Source organism: Cariama cristata, unplaced genomic scaffold, assembly GCF_000690535.1.
Source record: "Cariama cristata isolate BGI_N322 unplaced genomic scaffold, ASM69053v1 scaffold3240, whole genome shotgun sequence".
Classification (NCBI taxonomy): Eukaryota; Metazoa; Chordata; class Aves; order Cariamiformes; family Cariamidae; genus Cariama; species Cariama cristata.
In genome coordinates, this window is record NW_009593910.1 from 20,530 (window position 1) to 33,738 (window position 13,209).

The following is a 13,209-nucleotide window of genomic DNA, read 5'->3' on the forward strand; positions in this document are numbered from 1 at the left end:
AAACTCATGTGCCTGGACATGTGCTTAACTATGGGGCTCCAGGATGGCCACAGTCTCTTGCCTCTTCTTCTGAAACAGTGGGTGCTGGTCCCTACCTATGCCAGGATGGTGATTTATTGCAGCTGTGTGCCCTTCTGTGGTCCGAAGGGGATCCTTCAGCTTTCTGCTTGAAGAAGATCTTCAAAAGTGACACAGGTTGTTTGAGAATATGATGCACTCACTGTTCCACTCTCCTGTGACATTTCTTTACATAAGCAGCTGAATAGCAAAACACATCAGTGTTCATTACTAATTTTGTTATTTATAACGAGCTGCCACAGATGGAGACTGCAGCACCATTCTATCTTTAGTGCACAGCGCCTGCCTGTGCATGCAGACAATTGGTAATTAGCACAAGAACAATTTGTTTATCTATTCTCAAACTTAAATAAATAGGAGGGCCATTTATCTGTCAAAATTCAACTCCCTCCCACTGCCAGATCTCCAGGTTAACATGCTTAATGAATAAAGCTCATCGCCTCAGGCATTTATGTAAAGACAAAAGCATCTTTTAAAAGAATTCCCGTTAAAGAAAATGAAATATGCAATAAAAAATAACAGGTTATGTACTGAAGGGATAGCATTTAGATAATGAGAATCAGGAGAGCAGGACAAGATGAAGATCACAGGGATGCCAGAGGTGTAGACATGGACCAACAGGTACATAGGGGAGGTGTGGAGCATATATCCTGGTTACTCCTGGCACGTCCACTTCCTACCAGGCAGCCACCCAGCTCTCAGCCGATCGCTCCAAGTGAACCCTTGCATGAGCATAAAACCAGGGAATAGAAGGCAGAGAGGATACTAGCGGTTCTCCAAGTAAAATCCCACATGTGCACTAAGATGCACTTGCATGGCTTGGATGGTAGGACCCTGCCCAATGTAAACACCACATAAGCCAGGGAGAAGACATGACATAATTTTTTCTATTTTCATTGCTGATTCCAATCCTTCTTTGTTTTATTTTGTTCCCTATACCCATGCTTGAAATTAGAGAAGGGAGGAAGAGTCTTTATGAATAGATGGACTTTGTGAGTTGCACGCAAGCATTGGCCCCTCTTCCCTCTCTCCTTGCCCCCACCACAGCTGACGGGAGGGGAATGGGCGCTGCTGAAGGACTGCTCACACGCACTTTATAAGGCCAAAGCAGTCTGTGTGGAAGAAAACAAACAACCCTTGTCTTTCTCACAATTCAGATGTTTTCAGCATCTGGAGGTGTTCACTCACTCAAGCTTGCAGGTGCAGCTTTTTTTACATGCATATGAGTGTACACACATCCATACCTACAGGTTGGGAAAAGCAACGGGAAAAAATAAGAAGGTTTTAGAGGTTACTGCTATCAGGAAGCAAAAGTGGGTCAGATCTGAGGAGTTCTGCCTGGCCTCCGTTTCTGATCATATGGCTCCCAGTGAAGAGCTATTTGCTTATTGTCCTACCACCTGGACAATCTTTATTTGACCTTTTTATCCTCCTATCAGCATCCAGGAAGGGGATAAAAGCTACTAAATAAAAGTAAACCATTTCAAATACAATGGCTGGAAAGAAAGAACTAATGAGGAGCTCCTTCTTTTGTCTTTCAGCTTACAACTCCGAATTTCCCTGTAGTGGTCAAGCTGGGACATGCTCATGCTGGAATGGGGAAGGTAAGTAAAAGAAAAAATATGTATAGCTCAGGAAACAGAGAGAGATAAATATATATGTGGCACAGCATTCCTGTGATTGTACGCGGCGTGTGGCCAACCAGCGAAGGGGTTAAACCTCCCCAGAGCCTATCTGGGTTGCACTGGCTGTTCCTGTGGGAGAAAAGTCCTTTTTCCGCTGTCACGCACTCGGAGACAGGCAGTGGTATTGGGTTGAAGGCTGTCTGGGATGTGGGAAGGGGGGTTGTGAAGAGTGGGGGAAAATCTGGCTGGGCTGAAGTCATTAGGCTCGTCTTTTATATATTTTCTCCTCTCCTGAAAGTGGTGATGTTGTTTATTCAAGCACCTGTAATGTGCAGCTACACCCCATAGCTCTCACAATGAGGAGTAGTGGCACAGGTCTTTTTGAGCGCATTATGATTCAACAAAACGGGAGCCCTTCAGTTATTTTTTCCTTCTTTGCAAGGAAGAACAAGACCTTACAAAGCAGAGTGGCTGGTTGCCTGCCAAGGAATCCTGAAAAACAGTTCACTCCCCAGAAGGACCTGTTTGTTTTTCCCAGGCTCTCTGGGATCTTTATTCCCGCAGTGAATTAGCAGCCCCTGCTTCTTGGGGTGACTGGGCTCCCCTTTCATCTTGGGGTGACTGGGCTCCCCTTTCATGCCTCCCTTGAGGCATCGCCAGCACATTCCTGATGCACTTTACCCTCCTCTTTCTTGCATATACCATTTTAAAAAAAGTGTGCCTTATCTGTCTAAAACTTGATTTGTTCAGAAGTAGGAAATTCTGATGTATCGTGTCTGAATCCAAATAGGCGATACATGAATTTCATAACTGATACCCCTGTCACAGTGCTTCCCTAGAGCAGACAGACCTTCTGCCAGCCTCACACTTTGCCTGAAAATTATATATAGGTACGCTAAACTTAAACTTGGTACAGCTTATTTGCTTGCACTCGGGGAACAGAAGCCCTTTCTGGCTTCCTGGATTACACATGGAAGCTCTCATAATCTTTCTTGCCTTGGTTGCAGTGTTCCCCTGTCTGGATGGTAGCTGCTGGAGAGGAAGTGGGCTCAGATCCCTGGGCCAGTGGTGGAGCTGGCTTTCAGCATCAAAGAAAAAACATTTAAATAAGCAGGAAATGTTTGTTAAAATATTGGTGCTGCATATGTTAAACAGGCAGAGGTGTCATTGAATTAGAGTACATGCAGACAGCCTAGAGCTGCTTGTAGAGCAAGCCACTGAACATGTCCCTAGGAAGGATTTCATTAGCAAAATCCAACCAGGACAAACCAGGAGGAAGAAACCTCTCTCTGAGGAAAGGTTTCAAGTTCCCCGAGACTCTGCAATCTTGGATCTCTCTGACCACTCTGAATTTCACCTGTAATGTAGGGAGGGCTTCATGTGTCTCTCTTGTCCACAAAAGACCCTCGATGGCTACAGAAATGAGTGCAGAATCAGAGAAAAGTATCCCAATCTTAACAGTGTTTCCAGACAAAACTCTCAGCAGAATATTTAGCTATTGTCTTCTGCATCAGACATGAGATCTTCTCCCACCTCTCACTTTCTCTCCCATTTTATTGTTTAATGATGTTGATTTTTGCTGTCACAAGATATAGGGGAAGAGAGTTTCTATTCAAACTCCAGGCACAATTGTATGCAGTGGTAAAAGGGGCCTATGTAGGAAGTCATTCCAGATGAAGATAGGCTGACAGCCAGCATGTTAGAAGAAAGAATTGGTCTGAGGCCAAGCTTACTTTAGTCCATTATGAAATTTGGGACTACTAGCAAGGTCTGGATGTGGATCCAGTCATGAAGTTTCAACACTGCTCTGTTCAGTAGATGGGAAGGTACAGGAAGGAAGGGTTGTTGACTTTATGGGTTTAGTTTGGGCCCTTCTCCAGCCACAAGAAGCCTGAAGGAAAATTGAGACTGATTAAATTAGCCTTCTTGAAGTCCCACTGCATTTCATCGCATAGAGCAAAAAGAGAAGGGAGAAAGTGAAAATAAAATAAAGAACAAGTCAGTTGATTTAAAAGACAAGTAACAGGAATTTGGTTCACGTTTTTAAGACAATAGGGTTCAAGCCCAATTGGTACTGACAAAGAAACCACAGAAAGTGTCAGGAGAAATACAGATAAGCAGAACTATGGGTATACTAGAAAAGTAACACCTATAGGTAAAAAAGCCCAAACCTTCAATTAAGTATTTCACTAGAGGAAAGTTTCCAGGAGACATAATGGTGGCTTTAACCATCATAATGTAAAAGCAATAACCAGCGATGATAAGGAGATTACAGAGAGCTACAGGATTTCTTTGCATTGGTTTTCAGAAGTAGAGATGATAGCAGGAAATAGCAGGTCTTTATCTGTAAAATACACATAATGCAAAAAGAGAGAGGTTTGCTTTTGGTTTATATGAGTGTAAGAAAGTAAATGTTAATGAAGCACCTGCATCGGGTCATGTTTTGTATAAAAGCAGTGACTGAAGAAACAAAGGATAAAATAACCAACCTATTAGCCAAAGTACACATGTGAGTATTAAAAATAGTGCTTACTGCAACAAATGATGCCAAGACAGCGAGCCATGTATTTGTACCTGTAATGGCTGCTTCAAAGGCTGTGAGCATTCAGATTACAATCTCATTACCAGCAGAAATTGTCAAGAAAGTACTTATATTTTTCTTGTTATTAATGATAAAATCACATGTAATGGGAGGCACCGAGATTTAGAAGAATGAGCAAAGATGGGAAGTCCAGACACTGTTACTCTTAATTTGCACTGAGGTAGTGGCCAGGAGCCAGAAAAACTCTGGACACAGAAAAGGCCTCTTCCCCAAAGAGCTCCAGCATTGACTTGCAGGGAGATTTGTGTCATTTCATGGTTCTTCTTCTGTTTCTCTGTCTTACAGACCAGAAGGATTACAATAATTATCTGATACTTATTGCTAATTCATGTTCATCAGGCTCTTGCCACTTTAAGAAGTGCTGAGTGTTTATTATTTTGCAATAAAGGCTAGAAAGAGCATAATTATAATAGTCAGACTTTCATTTTCACATATTGTTTGTTTTCACAACATTTACACAAAGTTCAGTCACCACATTTTTTAGTCAGAGAGCTGAACAGAGAATCTTCAAAGTTAAAATGAAAAATAACCATGTCAGGACCTGTAAGAAACGGACTCTATTGATTGTCTTTAGCTTGGAAGAGGAACAGTTGGTATTCAAGGTCAGAACCAAAAGGGGTGGCAGTGTACTGTTAGTGATAGAAATGATCTTGCTACGTGATGCGTGCATGTAAGGTGCAGGTGGAGATGAAGAAAACAAATTTGCAATAAAAGGCATCTTTTGAAATTTCCATTGAGAAATCCAGAAACAACAGACTCTGTGTTGACTTGAACAGAGACGCCAGGAATAGCCTTCACCCAGAGAGACAAAGCAGCTCCAGACAATGTTCTCATCTAAAACCAGGACATATGCCTTTCAGCCCCTCCCATGACCATCATTATCCCGCTTGCAAAATTCGGAGTCACTTCATATTTCCCTGGCACTGGAAGATCATAACAAGTGCTCTGTGTGCTGCTGGTCCAATACGGTATCAATACAAATAAAATATCTGTAGAACTACTGCTTAGTCGATGGTTTAAAATGGAGTCAGCAGAGAAGGACCTTTCTCGTGTTGTATTTTAGTAGCCCAGGCTCACAGGGTCAATAGTACTCCAGGACTCTTCCAGGGAAACCATGGATGGACACTGAGAGGAGATGTCCTTCCCTGTGCAGAACTGAAGTATTGTTCACCCAACAGTTCCTAAGAGGTCAAGGCATTTTTAAGCATTGTGCAGTTTGAGCCTACCTACCCCAGAAGTGATCGGGGGTCTCTGTTGAATAGGGTGAGCACTACAGTGAGAAAGAAATAATGCTTCTTCCTGACTCCAGATCTCATAATGTCAGAGCCCATGGAAAAGAATAAAGCTCCGAGTGTGTTAATATCTGCCATTTGTGTGCTAACATGACCCTAAAGTGCCCTAGAAACAGAACCCAGCACTGCAAATTCACTCAAAGAGCCTCTTCACCTCTTCCTGATCAGATCATGAGAAGGAAACAACTGCCAGATCTGCAAAGAGAGGAAAAACAGTATCTGTTCATGTGGCTTTATATATATTTATATGAATTTAATAAATATACATATATTTTTTGCTACTCTTACTTTATTTTTAGACTTCTCTAATTAAGCCAGTTTAAGAGTCACCTCCTGTCCCCTCCTGCCCCATAATTATGGAAACACCTCCCCAGTACAAATCCTGGCTTAGATGAATCTACTACATTGTAGAAGAAAAACTTGTTGTTCATAATAATGCGGTCAGAGTTATTTTCTCTCTTACTGGATGGGAAAGACTTCTCTACTTTTTTTTTTTTCCTCTGGTATAAATATAGCACAAACTAAACAGAGCCACTCTGTAATGTAAAAATACTGCAAGCTTTTTATCAGGAAGGACAGCTCGTCACCTTGTCTCTCTCGGGACTGGAAATAGAATGTTCCAAAAGTGAGAGCTTTGAAAATCCAGTGTGCTAAAGAGGAAAGGAAGGGGAAAGGGCTGCCTCAGTTTGTCAAGGAACAAATATTTTCTTTTACAGAGGGCAAATAATGACTTGACATGTAACATTCACAACAGAGAAGCCCAATCACTGCCTTCCCACTGACTCATGAGCGAGGAGGTACCACCCATCTTGAAAATAGCAAAAGCATCCCCATTTCTTGCACATCAGTCTGGATGCTTTTGCTGGACACAGAAAACAGTGACTGATCCAGGGCACTGTGGACCGAAGCTGTGAAGACCTGGGGCTGGGAGGAGCTCTTCATTGGGAAGTTAGTAAGGATTATAAGATTTAATGTTTTAAAGGCAGCATAACATCTGGAAAACTTCAGTATGAGGATAATATGGAAATGCAGACTCTGTTGTGTCTTTATTATTTTGAGGGAGGTCAAAGTTAGGCCTAAACTGAATGTGTGTTGGGCAGATCACATATTTTCTGAGGAGTATAATTTGGGGGAGAGAGAAGGAGAGACTCAGGAAACCCTCTGTGCAGAGCCATTCCTGAAGACCTGCTGTCCCAAAATGGTAAAGTCACTACAGAAAGGCTAAGCACAGTTGAGATGGATGAAAAATCACAAGCTTTGTGTGGCCACACCAGTTCCTCTGGAGGAAAACATTCAGACCGTGCATTTTCACAAGCCTACTAAGACTCAGTTAAACACCCTGTTGCCAAGCCCAGCCCTGGTTCAGCCTTGGACACTTACCTTCCAGCTGAACCTGCCTCTAACCCCAGTTTGGACAGAGAAACTGCTCCTGCGAGCCATCTCCAAAGTGGTGTGGGTTTAGCCTGTAAGGCAGAGTTAACTCTGGATGACACTCAGACAGGCAAGGTTAGGACAGCCCTAGCAGACTATTATAATTACACCACTTTGGCTGACTGACTATTTTTTCATGTAACTAACGAAAGCAAAAGGGGACTGTGAGGCAATACCTTGCAGTGCTTAAGCTAAAGATGAGAGAGGAGTGCCGTAGCCCTGGGACCCTGGTGTCCAAGAATATCTGGGATATACAAGAGGCAGTAGATTTGGGAACTACAAGACAGAGGAAGCAGAAATTTCTACCCAGGTCCCTCACTGCAGGAATCCAGGCTCACACAGATCTCAAGGGTGGCTCAGACTGCCCAGGAAACATCCACGGTGGGTTTTTAACAATGCCAGGACCCACCCTCCAAAATCCTGTCTTGCAGGAAAGCCTCAAAAGAAGGTCTACAGCAGGGATGGGACAGAAGTGTTTCTTCCTGCTCTGTCCCTCAGACCACCCTCCAGCAAAGAGCCAGAAGATCCGTGCCTTTTTGGCAGGCTGAGGATGGGAACGGGCACCAGCTGCAGGTCATGTAGTATCGGCCTCTGAGATGCCACCACGGAGCAGAGGGATGGTCACATCTGTGTGAGTGTGTCCCCAGGGATCCAGCCAGACTCCTCTCCTCACTGCAGCAACAAGGAGCGTGCTGGGGCACGGCCGGTGCCTGGGTGAGAGAAGAGAGCCAGAAGGGAAGCAGGGACTATCCCAGGGAGCTTTCTTACTCAGCAAAGGCATTTGTCAACACACTGGCCCAAACTCTTCACAACAGGTCACTAAAACGCTACAGCAAACAGCAGCTGATGGCTCCAGAAAGAGTCCATTGCTGCTCAAACAGCCAGCACAGCTAAGCAAACAAGCTGCCAGGGCAGGGGCTGTGTTTGCACTCGCTGTTTGCACTCTTCTACGCAGCTAATGGGATATTGCGTTTATCCTAAGAAAGCTGAAAAAAAAAAGAGAGAGAGAGAAATGGCTTCCTGTTGATCTCTTTCCCAATTCTTTTCTCAGTTTCATGCATTGGCCAACCTGCCATTTTAGAAGACAGATTTATCCTTTATTAGGTAAATTGGTACCTGTTTGCTCTAGAATGATTTTTAATAGTCCATTCTTAAATAATGCCCTCTGGTGTCACACTACATCCACCCTAGCTTTGGTTATCTCTAGAGGTTTTTCTCCTGTTAGGAGAATGGATATTTTATTGACATGTAAAAGGGTTACAAGGCAGGAGGAAATGAATTATAAAAAATTTAAAAGTAGAAAGCTAATAAAATGGTGTACTTGCTAGATAAGGCAGGAAAATAAATCTAATTTGACTGTAACTCGAGTGCTTCCTGTTTATGAAGTTATAACCATACCCTGGACTAAACCAGCCTTAACCCACAACACGGCTGTTATTTTGTCAAATTTGGCCAGCTCTAACAATTAACAAATGGTGGCTCAGATTTCAGCTTTGGTGTGGTGATTATTTTGATGCTCGGTGGGAAATAAGGCCATGATCTCCTAAAAGGGGACCTCTGTGAGGTACTTTCTCTGAACAGCCCTTGGGAAGGGCTCTGGCACAGGCCAGGGAAGATGGCAGAGCTGTTTCCTGAGGACTGTGCAGTGGTGTGGGACTGTGGGAGTCATCTTTGTTTTTCAGTTCTTATTTTGTGCCCTCAGTGAGTCCCCCTCTCTTTATTTACCCAGCCAAAAATCCTTAGGCCCACTGGGGAAAACACCTTCAAGTGCTTTCCCTGTGTCCCCATGGGGAGGGGGTGATGGAGAGAAGGAAGAAATGGACTCTTCCTTTCCTTGCTGTATTTTTGAGGAAAAATCCCATTTAATGAAACGAGTGTACAGCTCCTTTCTAGCAATAACAATATGGTCTAATTCCAATCTGGAGACGGAAGCAGCATCCCTTCCTCTGCCTCTGGGACAAATGCTCCTGGGGTGGGGATGCAAACATTTCAGCCGGGGCCCAAAGACTTCTGTTGCACAAGCGCAGCACTTTGTTTCGGATCCCACAAACGTCGTTGTTCCAAGTAGGTCATTATATAATGGCTTTTGTCTTTTCCCATTGCCAAAAGGGTCCAGGAGAATACGTCATAACGCCATGCGTCACTTGCCCATGCAGTCCCTCCTGCGATCACTTCATCTGGGTGGGACTCTCTCACTTGATGTCATTCAGCCCAGCTCAGCTCTTATCTGTGCAACAAAAATACTCGGCCCCGACACAGCCTGTGTTGTTCCCCGTGGTACTTTGCAAGCCATGCCCAGGCTGGGGGCTCCCCTCATGTGAGCTTCTCCCCTCTCCCGCTCCCCCCGCTGCTTCTGGGGCTTTCCTACCAGCTCACCCTGCCCTGCTGTGCCAGGAGCAGCCAGCACCGCACGCAACCTCACTCAGACACAGATGGGAACCACATAGCCCAGAGCAAGGCTGCTCCTCCTGGATGACGTGCAATGGTAGCCTTTACATTTCCCCTTTGTGTTTATTTCCTTTTTTTTTCCTACCCTCCCGCCCCACAGACCTTCTGGGGCTTTCCTACCAGCTCACCCTGCCCTGCTGTGCCAGGAGCAGCCAGCACCGCACGCAACCTCACTCAGACACAGATGGGAACAACATAGCCCAGAGCAAGGCTGCTCCTCCTGGATGACGTGCAATGGTAGCCTTTACATTTCCCCTTTGTGTTTATTTCCTTTTTTTTTCCTACCCTCCCGCCCCACAGACGACTGTCGTCTTCCTCTGCTCCTTTTCTCAGCGGTCCCTGAATAGCAAGAGCACAGCCCTCACCACAGCAAAAGGGAAGAGGACTAGGGGTATTTGGCATTCAGCAAAAGGATAAGCAAAGACCAGGTCTTTTTTCTTATTATTCAGGCATCTAGAAATGGTCATGGGTCAAACTAGTTGCACTTTTCACCTTCCCCACAACCCGTCCAGTTCTCAAGAGCTTTTCTGCACCAGGATGTGGCTGCATCTTTGGCTTATGTTACAGCTGGTGCTTACACAAAACCATCTAAAAAGAGTAAAACAGGTTAGCAATGAGCTTGTCCTCTGTTCTCTAGTGAAGATGGCTCCTGCCCTCTCATGGTTGAAGGCAGATATGTAAAACCACTTGTTTGTTCTTTGCAAAGAAACACCAAATACCATTGCACGTGTTTCCTTCAGCTGGCTCCACATAGTCTGGCATCACCCTCCTTTAACACACACACTGACGCAACTGGGAAACTCTTCTGGAGCAGAGATCGACCGGTTGTCACGAGCAAGTAAACACTTAGCAAAGCAGGGTTGCAATCCCCAACTGTGGATTTGAAGTGTTACCAAACTACAAAATGTAGGTAATATGTAAAGAAAGTCACTCGCTCGTCCTTTTCACACAGTGTTGCTCTTTTTTCCACCAATGAACCCACCCTTCCTGCATCTGTCCGGCTCTAAGGAACAAGACTTGCACAGGTTTCTCTGATGCACCAAACACATTTTTGCCAATAGACTAAAGGCCAGAGTTGATAGCACGAATGAGGTGAAGCTGTCCACTATGTTCTTGTTACCTGCTTGTTCAGTTTTCCTCTCCCAAACCAATGAGCTTTTGTAGAGATTTCATCGTATCATTAGAGTGTCTACTGTTTTCGTCCTTCTTTCTTCTTCTTTTTTTTTAATAAGGTACAGAGCATTTCTCATAACTGAATACAAATCTGTGAAAAGCCAGCTTCTGAGAAAAACTAGAGCTCATACACCACTGCCCTCTCATTTCCAAGTGTGACTCAAGTCTAACACCCAACCAGCTGTCCCACACATGTGCCCATGGCATCACACTCACACAAATCTCCCCAAGAATCACAGGTCCTCCAGAGACATCCTTTTCGTTCAGAGCTTGCTTCCAGCCAGCAGACCTGCACCCCTCCTCAAAGAAAGTCTGGAGGGGGGTAATGTGAAATGCCAGGGAACTGAAGCCTAGAGGTGGCAAACAACCAGCTCTCTTGTTGATTTCCTGGCATTGGTTTCTATTTCCTGACCACCCGAAATACTCTATTTTCATCCATCCCGACATGGGAAGTAGCAGTTCCAATGTTTGAATGAAGTAATGCCCCTCAAGAGATCAAATATTTTTCTGAAACACCATAAAAGCAATGAGCATTAGCAAGAGCCATCTGGGCAAAGGTCTACCTGACTCCCTGATGCCAGGTTCACCAGGGTTTGTGCATGGGGAAGGAGAAAGGCGGTCATTTGCCCTGGCTTGGGTTGGTCTGGGCAACTTCTCTCTTTAAATGATACAATCGCTGCTCTGTCCTCAGCTCCGTCTCTGGGGGTTTTAACTGACATTGCGCTATTCAGGCACAGAGATGACTTCTACTCACAAAGTCTTCCTGTTCTTTTTGCTCTTGTCACTTTTTCACTGGATTTTGGCAATCAAGGTCAAAGTTGAGAACCAGCACGACTTCCGCGATATGGCCAGCATAGTAGCTATGGCAAAAACCTATGCCACCACCGAGCCGTTCATTGACTCCAAGTACGACGTCCGAATCCAGAAAATCGGCAGCAACTACAAGGCTTACATGTGAGTGCGTGGCTATGCTGGAGTGAGATGGGGGGGAGACAGTGCTATGGATGTGATTCAGTTGGTGTCTGCTCTGGGCAGGAGTAGGAAGCTGACTTAATTTTCTTGAAGAATAGCCCTGCTCTTGTCCTCCACCTCTGAACCCAGATCCCTCAGCCACCGATCATCTTCTCCATTACTCACCGTCACCTCATTGTTTCTGGAATGTAAATCTCCCTCTACCTGTTTCTGAGATTCAGTTAGCTCCCACTATAACAACTGTGCTCTACCATCACCTATCACCTCTCCCTCCTGTTATCAAAGGGTTCATCTTTCCCAGCAAAATCCTCCAGGTCCCAGTACCCTTTAGTGGGAACTGAACCCACCCCCTTCCCACCTCGGGGAAACAATAAAAAAAGATTGAGCCAGCTGCAACTCATGGAGTCCTACAGTGTCCAACTCATAGCAACACTCCATCCTCTTCCCAGCTGGAGATCACGGCACTGCAATCACACGAGGACACAAGGAGCACACAGCACCGGGTATGAACAGCCTCAGCCTGGCCAGCATGCAGGGTTTCTGTGGGCATTTTGCATGTGCACTCCTTGAAGCATATAAAGGAGGGAAAGGAGAAGGAGAGACATTTTGTGAGTGCCCAAAAGCTCCTCCCTGCCCTGTGGGGTAGTAAGGGAGGTGGCATGAAGGCAACCTTCAACACTGGTATGTTTCAAAATATTAAAAAGCATTCAACCAAACTTCAGTAGTCGTCAAACTCAATTAAAGATAGAACCACATGAGTCAGGAAGACACCTGTTTCTTCTTACTGCAAACCAGTAGATGAGAAAAGCCAAATAGCACAGCTTCTCCAGAAGCTCCTTATCCAGCCACAAAATTCTGGACAAGTAGACAGCTCCAGCCGTACATTCCTCAGGTCGCCAGATAAATTTCATACGTTACCTAACACCCACAACATTGTGAGTTTTGGGTCCATGTTTACAAACCCCCAGGCCATAGTTCTGGTAAAACGTAGTTAAGTAAGATAATCAAATGTACATGAACACATATTTTTCAGCTATAGCTGCCTAAAATTCCTGGTTGGATTCCTAGCACAGAGGTATTTAAGTAAACTAGATAATGACTGAGGCATATTCTTCATGGGAAGGACTTGTGGGACACTCGTCAACTTGAACTCAATGAGAGAAAATTTGTTTTAAATCTGATAAGGTCAACAATAGCACATTTGCCTAATATTACATTAACATCCCAGGGAGTCTGGCTCAAATTGGCCAAAGGAAGGAAGGTTTAAAATATCAATTAAAATTCCCTATTCCTGCCAACCTACCCAGACTTGGCTCAAGAGCCTACTCCCAGCCTGCCTCTAAGTGAAACAAAGACCCAGTTAGCCTGACTGTATCCTCTCCCCATTTATTATTCGCTTTCACCATGCACTCATCCAGACAGGGATCAGAAATAATACCAAATGATTGAGGAAAGAAAGCAGTCACACTTAGAGCTAATCCCACTTGGGAATATAGCTGCGCAAACAATTGTTTGCTAAATGAAAAGTGTTTTCACATGAAAACAGCCATGAACGGGGAACACCTTAATGAGAAATGAAGCTTATTAG

The 13,209-nt window shown here is 44.6% G+C and overlaps 1 protein-coding gene across 1 annotated transcript in view; it reads left to right on the top strand.

The window, feature by feature from the left end:
* Positions 1–687: 687 nt before the first annotated feature.
* The window catches only part of LOC104158316 (synapsin-3-like), a 34,340-nt gene continuing 21,818 nt past the window's right edge, over positions 688–13,209 (top strand). Inside the window, exons 1-3 of the mRNA XM_009695932.1 lie at positions 688–699; positions 1,620–1,682; positions 11,461–11,603. Coding sequence (XP_009694234.1) covers positions 688–699; positions 1,620–1,682; positions 11,461–11,603 — 218 coding nt within the window. The remainder of the gene's footprint in view (positions 700–1,619; positions 1,683–11,460; positions 11,604–13,209) is intronic.